Raw genomic sequence first — 22,016 nt, 5'->3', positions numbered from 1 at the left:
TGTACTGTGAAATCTTAAGATTGGATCTGTACCAGGTGTGTTTCCGGACAACTGCTGTTGGTGTTCGCACACCATCTTCAATCACTATCTTCCTAAGAAAATTAGTTTGAATGGAAACAATAAGTGTAAAATTTTCCTTCCTATTATCTGATCAAATTATAGTTTTGCATGATGTTAATTTTGGCTTGTAAGTAGAACCTGTAATCTATTTTTTAGAAAATAATAAAAGATTATCATATGTATGAAAAGTGATTAACCATTTAACCAGATGTATGTATCAGGTGAGATCAAGGTCTGTAACTGAGTAACTGCCAGAAATGGATCCCTAGAGCAGAGCATGGGCACAAAGCAATTGTTTGAAGATTCCTGCCCAGAATAATTCCCCAAATTACACTGTACAGTTCATGAGCCATCTGAGCCAGAGATGGTGGCAGTGTTTAGTAGCTCTCAACTGATTTTTCTTCCCTCGTCTTGTCAGTTGTTCTTTTTTGCTTGAAAGCATGGCACATAAACTTTTAGCATCCACAACATCCTGCAGGAAGAAGCTTCACAGTTTAATTCAACACTATGTGAGGAACCATTCTTCTTTGTTTGCTTTCAACACGTTAACTGTTAGTTTCTTTCAACGGCCCTTAGTTTTTGCACAAAGAGAACAGACAGGGTACAACTGTTTCATATTCACTGACATTTTGCCTAGGAATCATGATTTTATAGACCTCTAACATATTCCTCTTCAGTTATGCCTATTCCAGACCAAGGTTTACTGCTCTATTTGGTTGTTTCTCATAGAGAGGCTGTTGAAAATCTGCTCTGAATTTACAATTATCTGGTCTCAGACATTTCTGCTTCCATTTCCAGTTGCTTATTCTAGTCCCACTCAGGTCAGTTAAACAGCAAAAAACAGAGGCAGGAGAGAAAGGCGAGGTCTTGAAGAAGGTAGCATGATAATCAGAAGATAAACCGACTGTGAAAATTATAATCAGCACACCAACTACAATTAACATACTAATTCTTTACTGATGCTATTATACTAATTATTCTCACATTGCCATTAGCTCCATAAGTCATTAATATCTATTTTCCACAAGTTAAGATACCCAACTAATGCAATGTTTGTTAGCTGGTATCACATCAATGCTAAGTGTCTCCCCCCTTGTAAAAATGTCTTCCGTGGTATATTCTGTTTAGATATTTAAAAGGTTAATATTTAGTTCCATTTGCAATGCTGACCTAGCAAGAAAGAAATTAATTTGGCATTACGGCAGTGACATCAATTTCCCATGTAACTTTAGTAATGCATTTACTGGAAAGAGATTAATATCAATTCCATAAATCATTCACATGCTTTTTCCGGAGTTTGAGACATCTGAGTAATGTCATATATGTTAACTGATATCACTTTGTGCATGCTACATCCATTAATCTATGCCTAGGGTCATCATTAAAAAAACAACAAAAATTTCTAATCAATCTTTTGTTCTTGATTTTTCTGTGTGACTTCTAACTTGCAGTAGCGCAAAGGTATTGATATTCTGATAGAATAACACTGCTCTGAGCTGGGAACAGGCATTTCCAGAAAAGGGAAGCATTTGTTAAATTATCCCTCCTGGTAGCAATAACCACTTAATATCTTCATGTGAAATATGGCATACATTGCTGTCAACAAATAAGGAAATAACTAAAGTGTTTCGTTAATCAGACACACCTCAATGCCACTGAAGTAGGCTGAAAACAGACTATTACCGATTAATATATTGACTTCCATTTATTTTGGTTTTACATTGTGTATGAGCATTCTCAATAGATGTGAAAGCCAAGAGAGCCTTCCTGACTCAGTGATTCTAGCTATACATGACATATTATAATGTAGGAAGTTTGGAATAACAATTAGTTTTTGCTCCAAAACACAGTTTAGTCTACCACTAAAATTGTTTACACTGGAAGAAAGTAGCCTTAAACAGCTTTTACACCTTTTACTTCTAGTAATGTGCCATTATTACATGTGCCTGTATTGCTTTATCCCTGTTATAGGATATCGCAGTAGTGCCACTGAAATCAAGGTGAAGATGAGTATTTCTGTTCACCTAAATATAAACACTCACCGGATCAGCTTGTTTAACAGTTTTGGAAGCATTTTACAATTGCATATTAGATGGCCAAAATGCAACTACTTCTTAGGGTAGATCTCAGGTCTTCTTTGAACGTAATGATAACAGTGTCATCTTCTGTATCATCTGAGTTTCCATTTTTAAACATTTTACAAACAAAAATGTCCCTTTCAGAGAGTGTTTTACATCACAAATTTTATAGTATTTTATTAAACACAAGTAAGATTAATCTCACCTAATTTTAGCTGTCTAAAGTTACATGCCAAGTCTTAGCAACTGGGACATAGGCACCCCCAAAGGGCAATTCATCCTATATTATCTTTACTTTTGTTCAAAAGATACTTTTCCTGGTAAAGCTCAATGGCCTATTTTACGCCTCTAAGTGGTTACAATGAGATCAGCGGAATTACAATCACTTACTGCAATTTTGAGTGTTGTGCAAAGTGTTTTATAAGTACATTATCCTATTTTTGAAATATAGAAAGATATTTAAAACCTTAACAAAAATGATATGAGGGTGCTTCTCAGTCACATGAGATCTCTTAATACATTGTAAATCTCACATTTCCCAACTGATTAACAGCATTTGCAAGCCATCAGCACGGATTTTTCTAATCAGGTTTCTAATACCAAATATTTTATAAACCTGCTGTAGAAGACAAACTCGTGTTTGTCAACCATTTCCACTGCAAGGTGGTGGTACACCAGTCAACATCATAATATGAGGTTTACAGTAATTGAGATTGGAGCCCAAATTTTACAAAACTTTAATTACAACCTTTTGAACATAAACCACAATACACAAATTACCCAATCATAACATTTTTTCATAAAAAAAATAAGGATTCATCCAAAAGATAGAAGATTTAATGACTCTTGGCGGAGTTCCACTTTTTGGTTGAAATGAGAATAAAAGCAGACAGCAGCTTTGCTTCTAATTTCAAGAAACACAGTATTTTTTAACATTTAAACAGCATTATATTTGACTAACAAGCCAAAATATGTATTTTCAAAACCTTTTAAAAAGCCCTTGTATTTAGCAGTACGAATGTTGAGATTTGTGAACCTCTGAGAGCCAACTCTGTTCCTTTAATCCCCAAAAGCAATTATAAAACAAGCAATCGGAGCCACAAGCAGCAGAAACTGTGAGTTTGGGTTTTTTAACCATCCTCACAACACATCACAGTCTCCCACCTAATGCCAGCTTCCTTCCGTATTCTTAATGATACCCTACCAGGCAGGACAGAAGGCATTGTGGTTAATCCAGAAGTACTTGCAAGCCAGTGCAACCAACCAATACCAGTCTGTGGTGACTGGCAAGCCAGATCATACCAAAAAGAAGGAACTTTGGTCCTGTAAAGCACTATGAGCACTGCAGTGAAGGTGGTTGCTGAGTGGAAGGCATCTCTTACAGACTTTCTGAAGGCATGTTTCTGTAGCAGTTGTAGGAACACAGCCTGAATGCATGAGCGTGAGCCATGTGCTTCATACCCTGCTAGAGTAGGTGTTGATGGACTCTAGACAGTCAAGGCAAGGTATTTGACAGGACAAGTCATACGTATATGAGATGAGAGTGCAGGGAACATGAACTGCTTCCACACTCAGAGAACCTAGTCAATCAGCAATGCTCCCAAAGGACAGCATAAATTGCTGCTAAACTGAAACTGTTTTAATAATTTAATGCATTAATGACTAATAGGAAAAGGAACTACAACTGACCAAATGTATACATTTCAAATGTGACATCTCCTTTCCATTGGTTCTATGTGTAGATAATTGTGCTTCCATTTTCCCCCGAAACTAACTCATGTTTCTTGCGAAAATCAACACTATTCAAAACATTTTGTTGTGGTATGCAAGAAATCTGACTTTTCATCAGTTTCTTTTATGCCAATGATAAATCAATATTAAAAGTTTCTTTTGGCCACGTATATTCTTAAATATTAATAAAAACAACAAGGAAGATTCCAGTTGGAACACTAGCTTGACTTACGGGAAACACAAATTCAAATTCCTGGCATACTTGTAAGTTGATAATTCTCTCTCTCCTTCACTCCTCGATCTGTTATTTAAAAGACAAAGGGTTCAACCACCATTTTTCATTTTCAATAACTGTATTTATTTTACAGCAATGATTCCTTCACTAGCATTAGATTCATTAGGGTAGGTTAAGTGCAAGCTACAAACTGGTTAGGTAGCGCTTCTGAAAAGGAGCTGGACACTATAATGGATCACAAATCTTATAGAAGTCAACAGGTTTTTTTGTGAAAAAGATTGGACTGTCACAGAGCAGAAGTAAATAGATTGCAAGGCATGTCATGTCATAAGCTCTACATAGATCTGGCACCGGCTTATCTGAGAATCACATTCACCTTGGACCACTGCCTTTCATGGAACAGCTGGAGAAAGACCAGAGGAAATAAAGAATGATAGAAAATTTGGAACATGGCACCAGTAAGGAACTACTGAAAAAAATAGCAGTTATTTAACCTGAGGAGGGGAAGGCCAAGGGAAGATATGACCAGCAGCTTTGCATTAAGTCTAAGAAAGGAATATTCAGCTTTCTGTGCCTATAGGACTGGACAAGAATTAATGCATTTTTGGTATGAACATTTCTACATAGAAAGAAAATGTTTCTTATACTGAGCAAATTGCTCTGTTAGAATGGATTGCTGCTTTCTCACTGAAACTTTCTTCACTGAAAGTCTCTGAAAAGGATACATAAATATCTGCCAGGAATGGCAAAAATAGTGTATTCCGACTCTCAAAACCAGACTGGACTAAAAAGAAATCCCAATGCCCATTTCAATTCTACTTTTTATGATTTTTGAAAGCAAGGCATTTCAAAACAGCCAACTGGACACCGGTTTTCAGACTACATAAAACTTGGAATTATTACAAAACTGATGTGATTCATTTTCATAGAACCATGAATTCTAGAATGGTTTGGCTTGGGAGGAACCTTAAAGCTCAACTAGGTCCAACCCCCTGCTGTGAGCAGGGACACCTTCCATTAGTCCAGGTTGCTTAAAGCCCTGTCCACCCTGGACTTCCAGGGATGGGGCAGCCACAGCTTCTCTGTGTTTCAGTGCCTCACCACCCTCATTATAAAAAATCTCTTCCTTATGTTTTTCCTCAGTGTGGCTTTACCCTGCTGACAACTAAGTACCACGCAGCTGCTAGCTCACTCCCCCCTCTCCCAGTGGGATGGGGATGAGAACTGGAAAAACAAAGTAAAACCCACGGGTTGAGACAAGAACAGTTTAATAATTAAAGTACAATATAATGCTAACAATAATAATAATAATAATAAACTGGGAAATAACAAGCCTTGTAAAAAGTCTTCCTCCCATCTTTCTTATAAGAAGTCCTCTCTATGCACTGAATAAGGTCTCCCTGGAGCCTTCTCTTCTCGAGGCTGAACAAGCCCAGCTCTCTCAGCCCATCTTCACATGAGAGGTACTCCAGCACTGATCATCTTTGTGGCTTCCTCTGGACTCCTCTAGCCGGTCCATGCGTTTTTTGTAGTGGGGACCCCAGAGCTGGATGCAGTACTCCAGCTGGGATCAGTTTTATAACCTGTTCTTTGAAAAATAAATTCCAATAGGATATTACCCTTTTAAGCTGGTACTCAAAGAGCATCAATACACTACTGTATAAATGTTGCATACTACTGTTTGGATAATAGAAGGGGATAGATTTCAGCATTAATAACAATTTCATAAAATATCCAATAATCAGTTAATTTGCTTTGACCAGTTGAGATACTCTAAGTAATTACTCGGCTGACATATAAGAAAAGATAAAGTGAATTTACATATGAAGTGCACACAATATCATTATCATTCTTGCTAGTACATTGCCATCATGAGAAAGTAAATGAAGGTATTAATTTTATTCATATTTGTACTTTGGAGGTGTCTTAATATGCAAAGCAACATCACAGTCTCATCATGCTACAATGTAAATAAACACAGGATTTCAAATAGCATCTGCCTCTACCACATGCTATTATTGTCAAAGTATATAAAGTATGAGTGTTACCTTTGAACTGAATAAATGTTTTAATTTAAAGGCACAATTAATTCCATTGTTCAAAAACTGGAATTAAACCATCAAGCAATAATTCACATTACTTCTCAAACAGTTTGATGGCTGATGATGATCCTTTTCATTGTAGAGCAGCTAACACAATAAAGTAAATTTCTTAGCTTGGTCAACTGATTAATTTCATAACACAAAAATTCATAAACCCATAACTATTATGAAATAGCATTCTAAGAATTTTTAAAAACCACATTTTAAAAACAGCCTGAACCGTTAGAGACGAACCTTAAAAATAAGACACGCTTTATTATTCACTGCATCCTTTACACCTTTCACATAATGTAATCAAAGGATTTAAATAACTCAATTTAATATTTATCCAGGAACTGGCAGCCAGTATTCTACCCTGAGGGATGTAACTCTTCATAAAAAGCACATTTTACAAGACACTGTGGCAGTTTTGGCATTACCAGCACCGTGCACATAAACCATGCTGAAACTCTGGTTTATCCTGCCAAATGCCTTTTGTACATATGGTGTTTAACAGTGCTCTGTAGATCTGTAAGCCAATAGTAATAGATTTAAAATCTGGAGACACACGTATATGTAACACAAAAAATTAAACATATATATTATTACCTACATACCCCCTATGCATATAAACATGCATGATGAAAAATATTATCTAAATTAATGTGCTAACTTGCAAAAATAATTTCTTTCAATTTGCAGTAGCTTACTAAAGTTTCATTCTCCTTCTATTGACATCCGAGGCTGAACTTCCATTAACCTTAGCAGTACAAAATTAGGCCACAAGAAACACAAAGAAACATATTTACACATCTGTAAAATCTTCTAATTATGCAAGGATGGGCTTGGCACTTTACCAGGTTAACTTTATGAGCTTAACTTCGCCAGTAAATTTCCAAATCACATTTTAAAATAACATATTTTAAATACCACACCTTTGATTAGATGTAGATTTGTTAGATGAGATTTGTTATACACAAATACCATATCTAACAGTGGAATAAAATCCAGTTATGTATCTACATGTGCTAAGAGATGGACTTGATGAAATGTACAGTTGTAATAACAAACTTCACACGCCTTTTTACATTTGAATAGTCTGAATTTATGTCGTACTCTGGATGAAGCAAATGTGAGTTTAATTAGCTTTAAATGCAAGTCTTCCTCTGAATTAAAACACTTTAGAATCAGAATAGCTAGGGTTGGAAAGGACCTTAAGATCATCAAGTTCCAACCCCCCTGCCATGGGCAGGGACACCTCACACTAAACCATGTCACCCAAGGCCTCGTCCAACCTGGTCTTGAACACTGCCAGGGATGGAGCATTCACAACCTCCCTGGGCAACCCATTCCAGTGCCTCACCACCATAACAGGAAAGAATTTCCTCTTTATATCCAACCTAAACTTCCCCTGTTTAAGTTTTAACCCATTACCCCTTGTCCTATCACCACAGTCCCTAATGAAGAGTCCCTCCCCAGCATCCCTATAGGCCCCCTTCAGATACTGGGAGGCTGCTATAAGGTCTCCACGCAGCCTTTCTATAAAGATGAGTGATATAGCTAAAATCATTACTATACTGACATCTCCACAACATAAAACAACACCAAAAAATGCTTACCACTTTCAAAACAGGCATCAAATATAAGATGTCCTTTTTTAGGCAGTCCACAATAACCAACTGGCAGAACAGTGTACTTGCTCACATTCCCTGCTATGATATCATCACTTCCTATGGCACTACCTGTTGCAATAAAAGCAAACAAAAGCATGAGAATAAACAAAAAAAAAACTATAAAAAACAGTAGAAAGACATTCCCCCCTGCTTTTCTATGTAACATGAGATTTGCACCATTTTACACATGCACCAGTAAATTAACTGTTTCTTTTCAAAGTTTATTTAAGAATTGGGACATAACAACAGCATCATATGTTAAAGCTTCTTTAAGTAAGAAGCCACACAGCCTTGTTTCTTTCATGTGCTTGCCCTGTGGCGGAATGCTTACATGCAATAGGCTGATATTCAGCTGAATCCACTTCTTCTGAATGGAGCTCTAGTACGTATATTCTGCATGGATTGAACTCCTCAGCAGCTTCTTAATCATAATCCTCAGCACCATATTCCTCACTATAGGCTTTAATGGGATCTTTTTCTTCTATCCTGCTGCCTATTTTCACACCTCTTAAAACTTAGAACCTTTGAGACTGTTCAGCCCGACACATATTTGAAACTTGAAAATCCTTAGAAGGGAGAGAGAGTCATGCAGGTGTGTGACTGATCACCTGTGCCTTGCTTGCTTAGGAAACAAAACTCAGAAAAAGAACTTAAAAGTGTTTTTAAACGTGGGGGTTATTTCATAATAAAATAGATGGGGATGTAAATTTTCTATAGAATGTCATGATTTTTGTCAAAATGTTATCAGTAGTGTCTACAGTGAAAGTTGTGTCTTGCCAAAAAAACATTAACAAACTGTAGTATGCAAAAAACAGGCTTCCAAATAAAGGGTGGAAGAACACAGGGATTTTTTTCATTTGAGAAATGTACAAGAAAGTAAGTTAATATTTATACATTATATTATACATTAACATTAACATTATAGTGTAGTGAAAGAAATACACTATAATATAACCAGGTGTTCATTTTTCTGACATTGGCTCAGCATTTTCTTCACAAAAAACATTTAACAATAGAGAAAATATCTTAAATGTAAGAGAAAACTAGAAGAAATGTATATGTCTTCAAGTGCAGAAGGCATGTGATGGAGTAATGGGATGATAATATCTTATTTCACTCTGATAAATAGGGTTACTAAAGCTTCTAGAAATAGACTTTTGGTCTGTACTGATTTTTTGACATTTAAATGGGTTACAGGGGATGATGAATGTGACATAAAGCTCAATTTGTTTTATTTTTATATTGAAAACTATTTCACACAAATGTTACAAGCGATTCATATTGGCCCTGAATGATGAAAACAGCTTATTAATTAAAACTGACCTTTCCATACATAAATGTATTCCACCTCTTGAGGCAAAACACCTTAGCTGAGGTAACAGATTATATGAATGTATTAGTGACACCACAGTTAAAGGGGCTGTCAGGCTTTCTATTATATACCCATATTTTCAGAGGTATGTCAATCCCAGATTAAAAAATATGTATATCCAGGCCAACACTCAGCATATAAATCCCCAGTGCTCCCGGGGGAAGAATTCTGAAACTTACTCTCTTTGGGAAGTACTGCAATAGTACAAAGACAATTCAGACTCTTTCTTACATAATCATCATCCAAAAAGACAGATATTAAATAATACACGCTATTATTTTTTAGCAAAATTATTATTTGCAACCTCAAGGTTATTTGTTTTAAACTGAATAAAAATTACCCACAGAGAGCAATCTGCAGCATTTAGAGTGTTTTCTTTAAATGCAAAATTGCTAGTTATGATCTTTTTAGCTAGATGGTACACGCTGATACAATTTGCCTAAAGGCTGGGGACACCGGAAGCAAGCTTAGACCTGGCTGAGGCACCTGTATGGCCAAAATCGTGTCTCTTGGTACAATTCCTCCCCCTGCATCATGCACCTGTAATTCATAACAGCAGCCACAGGGAAGCCTTTTCCTCAGTTTAAATTCAGGGCCACTTTGATTAAGGGTCCCCATACACCCTTCACATTTAGTCAAGTTAATTGGTCGTGATCTAGCACCTGGAATCGAGGATACAAAGAATAATTCAGGGGAAACCTGCAGATCTCTGCCAAAAATGCACAAGCTGCCAGGGCCCAAAGTGAAAGAATGGAAGGCAAGGAGTCAACTGAGTAAAGCAGTAAGAAGACTCAGTTCCTCCTCGTAAATGCTTACTTGTAAGTCTCAACTAAAAGTAATAGGCTTCTCGTAAATCTTAAAAGATGCCTAAATAAAGATCAGAAAATCACAGAATCATTTAGGTTGGAAAAGACCTTTCAGATCATCAAGTCCAACCTAACCTAACCATAAACTTAACATTACCAAGTCCTTGTGAGGTTCTTTCTCAAAACCTTTTCATTACAACGTTAATAAACCCATGCCAAACTTTCAAGCTGTTTCAAAAGAATCTAAGAAAGAATTTATTATTTTTAAAGATGAAGGAACTAGAAAAGATTATATTCCTAATACTGCCACCATAAGGCAGTGTGGGAAAAGCAGGCAGAAAACAGAGTTAAATCTCCTTTTCCACCTGACACATGAGAAAATCTGTCAATGGAGGCTTTACGTGATGCAAAATGAAGCTGTCAAGTGACTGTGTCCTAGCAAAAAGTTTCCATCTGCTTCTCCTGGCCTTATGTAGCCGTCCAGGAACAAGAATAAAATCATCAGATAACCTATAAATCATAGTAGTTTAATAATATTAATCTCTCCCTGCATGCTCTTTATTACATAGCACTTTGAATATTCAGATTGTAGTGTTGTTCTATTTTGAGTTATATTATCTTCAGTTAATCTATAAACATACAAAACTGCAGTCTTTGAACTTCATGTTATACAGCACAACAGCATTATGCCCTTTCTGGCATGCTGTCCTTCGGTGATAAAGAAAAGGCCAGACTACTGGCCAAGAAAGAGCCTGCATTGCTGTATTACTAGATTATAAAACATGGCTTCACGCTTGTCTGTTCAGCAGATGCAGAGAGTGTTGCTGAGAATACATTACCACCTTCAGATGGAGAGAACTGTTACACTGTGCTCTAAGTCTTCTGGCCAATATAGAGACACTGTCCTCAGGACTGGGGAGCCCTAAGCAGATTTTCCTGACTGACGGCAAAGAGGTATGACAGAACCTTGTAGGAAAGGGAAATAGTACTTCAATCTGAAACAAACTGAAAGGGAAAGAAGAGAATTAACCGAAGCACATCCTGCCCATTGCACCTGGGGAGACCAGATTCTTTCTTGAAGAAAGCTTAGATGAGAAAAGGCAAAAGTAACTTAGCAAAGAAATTTTCTTGGACTGTAGGTCTTATTCTGTCAATTATTTTTCTTATAAGTTGTAAGACACATAGCTATTTTATTCTAATGCTTCATACCTTAAACTCCTGGAGTCTCCAGCAAATCCCTAGGATTTACTTTTAGCACAGTATTAAACTTTAATGGTAATTTTCTATCAGGTATAAAATCTGTAGGTGTCTGAAATCTCTGTAAGTATATAAGGATTTAAAATAAAACCTGGACAGATTCTTTTGGTTTCTGCATTCATCACTATTGTCATTGTGGATATATTTCACATCAAACTAATGAAAATTAATAGAATCAGTTACAGGGGACTGGGATTCTTAGGAGAAAAAAATTGGAAACTTCCAGAGCTTCCTGCTATTCTGGAGTTCAAAGGGTAAAGACAACATTTTTATCTAAGCAAAGATGAAAACAGTATTTGCTACAATGAACATCATGCAAATTTAGGTACATTTTCTTTAAAAACTCAGTTTCTAAAGGAAGGTGCCTCTTTAGTCAATAATAGTTACTCTTTAGACTGGGTAAACAACGAGCCCAGCTTCCAGATGTGACAAACTTCAGACTCCAGTTAGCAGCCGGCAGCTACCCCCATACTACATTAGGGAGGAGAGCACAGCTGCATTAAAACAGACATAGGGAAATAGCGAGTGAATTTGCCTGGAAAACCTGGATCATTCTTATGATGAGCCTTATTGCCTAACAAGGATAATCAATTGGAAAGGTAACATGGAAAGACAGATAACTGCCAAGTAAACTTTGTAGAAGTCTTTATTTAAATATAACAAATGCCATCAAGGTGCCTCTCATTCTCTTATGAGATCCTTATTTCAGAACAAACTCAGGATACATTTTGCTACTGAACATTTCTATGGTGTAAAGATCTAATGGCCAGATTCTCATCATCTAGGTGCCAAGAAAAGTTTCCAGGTATCCTAACAAAGCTTCAACAGCCTTGAGCAGGACTGTTAGTGTAAAACCACAGAAAGAAGCGAATCTAAACTCTCAGTCCAATCTGCAACAAACAAAAGTTCATCCAGATGACCAATGGCAACTCCTATTAGCTCCTAAACATAATGGGTCTCTCAATGAACATTGCTCGTGTCGGAAAAGTAACACTTACAGAGGATTAACCCAAGAACAGTGCTCCAGAAATCAGAAAACTGCAAACAGGGCAATCTTAGCAAAATTCTTCTATATGGTCAGATTTGTAGAAATCTATAGTCTTAATAGGTGATAATATTCTCTTGTTCTTTAATATATTTTTTTAAATGGGTTTTCTATCATTGCGCCTAGGCTTTGGCAGCACTGATATTCAGGAAGACTTCCTATTTCCGCTATCAGTTCTGAATGCTCAGAATTTACCTCATCATCTCTGCTAAACTAGTGCCTGCCTTTTAGTCTGCATTTTCTTCAATACCCTCTTATTGTTTGGGGGCAGCCTCTTGACAAGCACTGTGTTGGTCAAACTGCAGGAGGAATGCCATTCTAAAAACGCTACAGGCATCAGCAGGCAGGAACTTAGAATTCCAGCTCCACTGGCTTAAAAAATGCCAAGAAAAAGAAGAAATCACAACTATCATTTTGATCTTCACAGCCATGTATCCTGCAGCAAAGATTGGGCACAACCCTGAGAACCTAAACATACTGCAGAGGGTTTTGTCAGTCTGAAATGTACTTATTTCACAATCACTGTGATCTGAAAAGAAATGGGAGAAATTATGTGAAGATTACAAATCCCAGGGTTTGGAAGAATACCTGGCATGGTACCGACCATATCTGCTGCCTCATGTTCAGGTCCTGTGCCCGTACTGTCACCACCACCTATTTCAAAGGTCAAGCAGAACAAGGGAAATGTCGATTATCACAGACAGCATTCTCATACAGCTCAGTCTAGTACTAAAAAACACATTGAATTGCTATTTAGAAACTCATTTTGAGATAAAGCGTCTTTGAAGTAATTGTCTTTTTAACTGCTTTCCTCCTGCAGTTTGACCAACAGACTGCTTGTTAAGAGGCTGTCTCTAAACCGTAAGAGGATATTTGTAGTCAAGAAAACCTGTGCAATAAAAGACAAGAACTAGCTTAGCAGAGATTATCAGGTAAATTCTGGGCTTTGCAAAGCTTCTGAAAGTACTCAGGAAAAATGAACTGCAAGCTTACTGCTAGCGACTTGAAAAAGCCTATGGGAGGTTGCATAAATAAGAAAGAAACATCGGAATTTATTGTTAGGGGGTTTTTCGCTTTTACTGCACAAGTTACTTTTTCTACAGAGGCTACCAGACCACACGTCCTTTTAATTTTCCTAACACAATTCCTTGGCTAATGCACCATTAACTTTTTATTTGGGCTTAAGTACATCTAAATCATAGACTCATAGAATGGTTTGGGTTGGAAAGGGTCCTTAAGGACCATCTAGTTCCAAACCCCCGCCACAGGCAGGGACACCTTCCACTAGACCAGGCTGCTCCAAGCAGCTGATTTGCTCTAGCAGAAGGTATGGCCTAACAGTCTCAGTCAAAGCTGAGGGTGGAAAAAGTCTTGTTCCTATACACAAACATGTGAAAACAAAACTATCACTGAACATGTCACATAGGGCCCCTACCAAAGGCTTGGTGGTACCAAAGAGAGCTTTACTTAAAAGCCCATACTGAGCAGACAGCAGGCTGCCCAAAGATAAGTAGGAACAAAAAAGTACATAAGGTGCTTATCCCAAAGAAAAACTGTCAACTTCCTGGCTGATCAAGTATGAAAAGATGATGAGAAACATCCACTGCCCAGTCCATTAAAAAAAGAAATAGATTAACTTAGAGATAAAATCATCAATGCAAGGTCCTTTCAAAAATCTAGTGAAGAACATTGAACTGAAGACAATGCCTGGCAGACACATACTGCTCTGAACAATGATTCCTCACTCCCAGTGGCTGCCATCGTCTTATGACTTTAAGGGAAAAGAAAACAAGTCAATTTCTGTTGGCTTATATTTTTCTATGTAATCTTTGTTTCCAATCTTTAACCTAAAAGCATAACTTGAAGCTTTACTTCAAGAATATTTATTCATTAGCTCAATGTGGGCTATCTCCAAGGACATACCTTCTTGTCAGAGGCAAAAGGCAATGGAATTTTTTGTACCACTTTAATGAAACTCAAAACGCCCGAGAAGGTATGAACAGTTTTTCTTCATGAAAATAAAAAAGCAATTAATGCTTTGAACTCAGTAAGCAAGAAAAAAAAATAATATCCATGACTCTTTTTACTGTCCTTACAATCTCTGACCTTTCCACTAAAACACTCATCACCAGAAAGGAAAAAAAACCCCAAACTGGAAAAAACCCCACTAGTACCAAACATGTAAATTGAAAAGATGTTTATTCAAATCCGTTGTAAAAATCAGTGAATTTCACCCAATATACAGATTTATTCTTTAACAAGTATTTGGCATTGTGATAACATCAAAGATATCACATGATGCGACAGTTGCTATAGTAGCAATACTTCTTTAAATACAAAACAGATCAAACCAAAGCATAAAACATACAAATTGTAAACAAAAAGATATGCATCAGATATATTCCCAGCTAGCAGAGGAAAGTGTAAATTACAGCTACCAAGCTCAGCTAGTCCTGAGGGGCATCTGCAAAGAAAGCAATTGTATCAGCAAGTCCATCCTCTCTGAGAGGTAAGAGATGGCTCAGAGACTTAGGACTGCATAAGAATGATAGGAGATGCTGAAACACAAGTTGAGGAGTGCATTGGAATTCAAGGTCTAGGTCACCAAAAGATTTTTTTAGGGGTGTTCCTACCAAGCCAGAGGAAATTCTGTGTCCAGGGATTCTGAGGCAGGAGGAGAACTGAAAAGTTAAAGCAGACCCTTTGTGTGGTACCAAGAACTTCAATGGGTAAAACTTTGTTATGTACGGCCCCATGTCTTTCTGAAGTCTGTAAGCAATGGACTTCCAAAAGACAAGGAGTGCATGTGACCTGCCAAAAATACTATAGGAACTGGAACTGGTAGAAATTGTAGTTGGAATTGTAGTTGGTAGAAAATGTCAGGTAAGGGCAAAACGTGTTGGTGGTTGGGGTCACTCACTAGTATGTGCTGGCACCATCCTAAAATGCTGTAAATATTTCCCATGCCACCTAATCCTGAAATGAATCACCATACATACTCCTGGTTTTGTATTATATGTGAGGGAGGATGGAGAAAGTGGGAGGAAAGGAAGGGGAAGGTTCATGGACATATGCTATATATATATCCATATATACATACAGATACATATATACATATGTATATACCCATGTTTAAACAGCTGTCCCAGATATGAGGCATGGATTTAACAAAAGCAGGTTATCTAGCTCAGTCTTCCAGATATAGTAACAAGCCACATGTATTTTCAAAAACCTTTCTTTGACAAGGTTTTTAAGTGCAGAATGATTACATGCAAAATGCTTACTAAAAGATACTTCTGAACAACCTCAAGAAATAGCACCAGCCACAGGATATTGATGCAGTTAGTCATAGCTAGCACAGATCAGACTTAACTTCCATGTATAATACTTAGGTTTTATACAGAAGGTGTAAAATAGGCTGACTTAATCCATGCTTACACTGATAAAGCAACAGCAGATCTGATCAATAGACTACATTGACCATTTCCCTCCTGTGCAATCATATTTTATTGCAAAGTATAAGAACATTACTTCCTCCATGTTTTTTTCTTTATTTATCCACACTGTATATTCTAGAATAAGTAGTTTTGTCTGATTCAAAAGCAAATGATGTGATTGACCAACAGCCAGATCATGATAACCTAACCAGAAGTGAGCATTATGCCAAGTCAGATGGTCTTTACCCTACCAGAACAGTATAATTAAAATGGTTTTAATGACAGGGTAACTGGAAGAAGTCATGACAAAATAAGTTTCTAAATTAAAAATAACTCACATTGAGGCAAGCTAAATGTAACTGAAGCATCTGATCTGTAGCAACCAATGCAATGACCATGACCCATGACTATGTAGCCCTCAGTGAATAACAAAGTCGAAATCTCTGGAATTTAATAACTCTGTGTATCTCTTTCCTTTAGGACAATCTGCTTTTCAGCTGGGAAACTGAAAAGGACTCAATAGGTAATAATTATTCCTGATATAACAGACAAGTAGGTTTATTTCAGCTTCTGCAATATGCCAAGGCTTTATTTACTTGAATTGTGCTAAGTTTCATACTCCTCAGTCCTGACTATCACTTTCAAAATGCTTGCCCACAAACGGTGTCTCCAAAAAGTACTAAGTATGAAGTACTATGGAAGTCTTTCAAGAGTATCAGCAAGGTCAAGTAAGAAACATATAAACAGTGCTTTTTCTGTTTATGAAAATTGCACCTTTCATGTCAAACTCCTAGCACTGTTAATGTCTAAATATGTTTGCTGATTGAACAGGAGCTTTCCAGATCTGTACTTAAAAGAGATCTACACCATATTTTGGAAGACATGAGCTTATCTGCTGTGATCCCAGACAGGCCAAAGGAAGAGAGCTGTAGCTGTGATGCTGTGCCTGAGCTAATAAGCTGTATCACAAACACTATTTCAGGTTCAGCACTGAGGCAATATAGTTGTGCCTTCCAATTTGGAATGGGTTTTTATCTCATTTGTAGGTATTCTTCAAAAGCCATCAGCCTGGTGAGTCTCAGCACAGGCCAGCTCTGGTACTACAACAAACCCACTCTTCAGAGGTATTTTGATTTTTCAATACCTGAAGTGTGACTACCGAAAATTTGTTGTGGATGCATCTGTCCAAAGAAAATATGGATCTGATGATCACTGAGTAAGTCTAGCATTCACGAGACTTCCACAGGAAACAGCCTTCCATGAAGGCTCCACAAAGCACAAAATCCTGTGGGGAAACAAATGCATCTCTTCAACACTCCATATTTTACAAGTTATTGGAAGAGAGGTAGTTGCACACTGCCACAAGTGCTTGGGCTATCGTTACAAGTGTGATAAGTGAAAACTGGGCGACAGAAAATCATCGACAATTTCCATCCTGTGTATTTTGCACCATAAGTCATGCATCTGTCTTTGGGTTGAACCTCTATTTTTCCTTGGCTCTTGAATATGTGTAATTTAAATATATGTTTTTTCCCTTGCTTCCTATTTACTTTTTGTTTAGAGTTAGGCATGTCTTCTGCCAGTCAAACTAAACAGTAGTTTCAGACACAGTTAATTTCTTCAGTTTGGAGTTAAATCTTCTTGACTACTTTGCATTTAAAATAATGTGGGGATTTTAGCTCTACTTCTGGAATAATTTGTTCCCCGAGGTTGCTTAAATCAATGACACTATTAATTACTGCAATAATTATAATTACTCATTGAAACAACTCCTTTAACTTCTTAGTTGAGAACAGCATCTTTCCCCCTACTTTCCAAAACAGGCCATTCCAAAAGTAGTACTTTAAGCCACTGAGAATTTCTTCCACCCAAGCATTGCCCACTCACATTGCTGAATTTACTCTTTAGTTAAGAAACACATAATTTAGTATTTCAGATTAAATAATTAGATCATCGCAGCATTCTATTTTATTCACAAAGTATAAGTACTGTATAGCAACAGATTTAAATATTGTTTCAGAATTCCTTTTTTCTAATATAAAAATAGCAGCAAAGCAAACTTGATGTATGAAGTCTCTTGCATCATAGAATAATAGAGCAGTTAGGGTTCGAAAGGACCTTAAGATCATCTAGTGCCAACGCCCCTGCCACAGGCAGGGACACCTCACACTAAACCATCTCACCCAAGGCTCTGTCCAACCTGGCCTTGAACACTGCCAGGGATGGAGCATTCACAACTTCCTTGGGCAACCCATTCCAGTGCCTCACCACCCTTACAGTAAAGAACTTCTTCCTTATACCCAATGTAAACTTCCCCTGTTTAAGTTTTAACCCATTACCCCTTGTCCTGTCACTACAGTCTCTAATGAAGAGTCCCTCCCCAGCATCCCTATAGGCCCCCTTCAGATGCTGCAAGGCTGCTATGAGGTCTCCACGCAGCCTTCTCTTCTCCAGGCTGAACAGCCCCAACTTTCTCAGCAATGTTAAGAATGGGAATCTAACTACAGAGAACACTACTAACTGATACACCGTATTCAGCAGGTTTTTTAACTAAGCAAATGTTAACTTGATACAATATTTATAGGAATATGAAATGCAAAGTTTTTCAAGTATTCACAACACGAGCCAAAATTCTACCTTCAAGAAGGCTGACACAGAGACAGCTCTCAGATCAAATTCCTTATTACTTGTATTGCTTAGAAATAAAATAACCAGCAGATATACTGGCATTCTGTGTGGTTAGGAAGTATCTGTTATTCTGCAGTACTACAGGTCAAGTTCATCTCAAAATCCTATTCCACATGTACAGTTCCCCTGAAATAATGCTGCTGCCTTTGGATTTGTATAGGTTATTTGAGGAAATTTTCATTAATCAAGTGCATCATACTACCTCCTCTACATTACATATGCATGAAAACATGATAGTCACTTGATAGGTGTTACCCTGCTCTAAAGTTTACTGTAATCGCACAGTAACTTGCTGCTTATTGCAAATGAAAACACATCAGCAGACCTGTAATGAATCCAGCTGGGCTTTCTTTGGAATGGATTCCTGCTGCTCTGCGCTGGTGATTCACAGGAACTGATGTTCCACTTGCTTTTGTGGAGATTGAAATTCAACACATTTTTCAAGGTGGTTATGAAACAATATGTAAAAGCAAAATCTTGCCAGTTTTTGCTTGTGATTGCGAGTTCCACTGCTAAGTAAATAGTTCTATGAATTAGTAAATCAAATACAGTCAGATAGCTTATTTTTTGAATAATAATTTAAGACAACTACTCCCACCCCCTTTTCTACGCCTGATTTTTGCCAAAATTAATCTATGAAATCAGCCTGTTAACCATACTGAGAGAACAGGGACACATATGTACATTAGAAAACTTATATATCAGACTAAGTTTGAGTCTCTAACGTTAATACTTTAATTAGCCTAAAATAGAAGCAATCATGAAAACACTTCAGTATACACATATATACACCAAACTCAGTGCCAAACATTTTCAGGATCAGTGCCCTAGATGTAATACCAAAGTCCACAGCTCTGAATTTGAGCAGCCTGTGACAAAATTTGAAGTTATTATTATTATTTTGGTAGAGGAGTGGCTCCAAAACTGGCTTTTCCAAACCATTCTGACATGCAAGTAGCAAAAAATACTGCAAAAAAAATGTATTTAAAAGTCTAGGGCTAAAAAAAATAACACTTCTTAAATGACAGGCTTGGCCCATGTGCCAGTGTGAAGGAATTAAGCTGTGGGGACAATGTGACAGGGAAGCTGGGGAATGGGACACATAGATGTGTACTCAGAACCAACTCTCCATTTACATCTCTGTAAATTGGTTTACCTCTATTATAGATTAATTGCAGACACAGCTTGAACTTAGAAGAACTTCTTATCTCAGGGACAATGCAATCTAAACACAGCAATTCTGCATCAAGTCTCTGAATGCCAACTACTTTTGGAGATTACTTAAGAAACCTAAGCTGGTTTCTATAGGATCGCATAGTTGTGGGAAAGGGCAGCACAATCAATCCTGCAGGAACAGGAGTGATGTAGCACCTTGGTGGGTGTGCTGAAGCCAGTATACAGCAGCACCACTGCTGAGCAGAAGCAGAACTGCTGGATCTAAGCACCGTGAGCCATAAATATCTGCATCAAACTCCTCTCCAAGTCCTCTAGCACCTCATTTATCTGGGGGTTGGTGCTTTCTGTTATCAGGGTATCCTAGCAGTAAAGATGACTATACAGGCATTTCACTCCATTACTTTTGTCGCTAAACAGATGTAGCTGGAGGAAAGAAGAAAAGGAGGAAGGAAAATCTCTGAGCACGAGCAAGTTGTCAATTCCTTCTGCAAAAGATAACAGCTATTGTTACTAGGCGTCCCATTTGGAAAGCAGGCTTGTGCTGCAGATCTAAGATCCCCAGTCCTGTTAGTGGCCCCACGTAGAGATCAAGCCAGTTACATTTTAACACAAGCAAGTGACTTTAAAAACTATTTTAATGTCCATTAAATCCACAAAGCTTAACTTCAAAAAATAGAAATCCTATGTAGGCCGTATAAACGCATTCTGAGGTTGATCTGGTTTTTTCGCATGAAACTTCTGCCTACTCAATACAGTGACAGCAACACTAAAGAAACTTGCACAAACTTCTGTTTTACAAATTCCAGTGTGAAACTGATTAAAATTCTCAGTATGTCTCCTTTTACTCTTTACAAATTCAAAACCCTCCTCTCACAAGCACTAATAATTAATAGGGTGCTTTGAACTTCGCTGAAAGAAAAAAAAACGTTGGGAGACTTGAGGTAAGTAACTTTCAAAAGCTTTGATTATTTGTCAAAGAAAAAAATCTGTTTGAAATCTGGCGAGGAAATGGTAAACCATTAAGAAATGGCAACTGGAACACGCAACACATTCCTGATTCTTTCTTTTTCTGAAATTATATCTTCTGGCTGTAAAAAGCCTTCAGTGGCATTTCTCAGGTCTCCTTATATGGCAAATTATGTAACAGAAATATGATCAAAGCTGTAAGTACCAAAAATATATTAGCAGCTCTTCTTCAACAAATTCTTCTAGTGGGGATTGTTTCCACTAGATAACTGAAAAAGTTGGAAATTAGCTGAATTCCAGCCTACTGGCAACAGACTATTATGATTATTATAATACTTTTCTGCAGCTACTACAGTTAATTTCAATATATCACTTCAATGCCTATTTCAAGCTGAGCAGTAAAACCTGAGGTAGTTAATGGTCTTCCAGGGTGCTTAAATTCACTAACAAACCTTTCTCTAATATTCCCTGGACTTCAAACTGCTAAAGATAAAATGTGCCAAACAATACATCTTCAGGTTTTGAATTCTGGTGAGAACTGTAGGAGTAATGGGTTTAAACTTAAACAGGAGTTCAGGTTAGATAGAAAGGCAGAAGTTCTTTACTGTGAGGGTGGTGAGGCACTGGAACAGGGTCCTCAAAGAAGTGGCAAATGCTCCATCCCTGGCAGTGCTCAAGACCAGGCTGGACAGAGCCTTGGCGACATGGTCCAGGGTGAGGCGTTCCTGCCCATGTCAGGGAGTTGGAACTAGATGATCTTTAAAGTGCTTTCCAACCTTAACCCTTCTATTCTATTCTGTGTTCTACCAATGCAGCCAGTAAGTTTCAGCTTTGTTAAACAAACCACATTTTAGGTTTGTTTACAAATACATCCTGCAGCATTTTATAAACAACTCTAAATAGCTCCTTATGGTGTGTGAACATCTGCAAGTCTGTGCCCAGTACCCTGACAGTTTTCCACCGACTTTTGAAATCTCTGTGTTAATGGGAAGATAGAGTGGGCAGATCCCTTTCAGATCCCTTTCTGCAATGTCTTTTCCCAAACACTGGAATTCAGCTTACAGGCTAATGGTGTATATTAGGAAATCAGCTACAGTGTTTATGCTTGAAAATTCAGAAATGATTTAAGACAGGACAATTCCATTAAAGAAATTACATTTGCCTGGAAGACCAGAAGCACCAGTGGTGTGCTGTGTTATTTGAAAGACAAAGATTAAATAATACTGTTAATTATCCGATTTGACCTATTTTCAATTTCCTCATGGTAAAGGCAGTGAATTGGAAGTTCCCGTTATCAAAAAGGCTTAAATTTAAAGACAAATAAATTAGGTTTCCTAATTAAGGTCACCTAAAAGGAAGCAGTATGTTCCTGATACTAAAATGTATGCATGCCATATGGGAGTAAATAGTT

At 37.4% G+C, this 22,016-nt stretch overlaps 1 protein-coding gene across 7 annotated transcripts in view; it reads right to left on the bottom strand.

Annotated features, from left to right (window-relative positions):
- Positions 1 to 22,016, bottom strand: part of BEND5 (BEN domain containing 5) — a 952,584-nt gene that overhangs the window by 926,157 nt on the left and 4,411 nt on the right. For all 7 annotated transcript variants that reach the window (XM_057401794.1, XM_057401795.1, XM_057401790.1 and 4 more), the window contains exon 2: positions 7,805 to 7,927. In XM_057401794.1, the coding sequence (XP_057257777.1) occupies positions 7,805 to 7,927 (123 nt within the window). The remainder of the gene's footprint in view (positions 1 to 7,804; positions 7,928 to 22,016) is intronic.

The sequence above is a fragment of the Pezoporus wallicus genome, unplaced genomic scaffold (assembly GCF_028554395.1).
Source record: "Pezoporus wallicus isolate ANWC-B61680 ecotype Strahan unplaced genomic scaffold, APGP_CSIRO_Pwel_v1 contig_1035, whole genome shotgun sequence".
Lineage (NCBI taxonomy): Eukaryota > Metazoa > Chordata > Aves > Psittaciformes > Psittacidae > Pezoporus > Pezoporus wallicus.
This window is presented reverse-complemented; position numbering and strand designations above follow the sequence as displayed.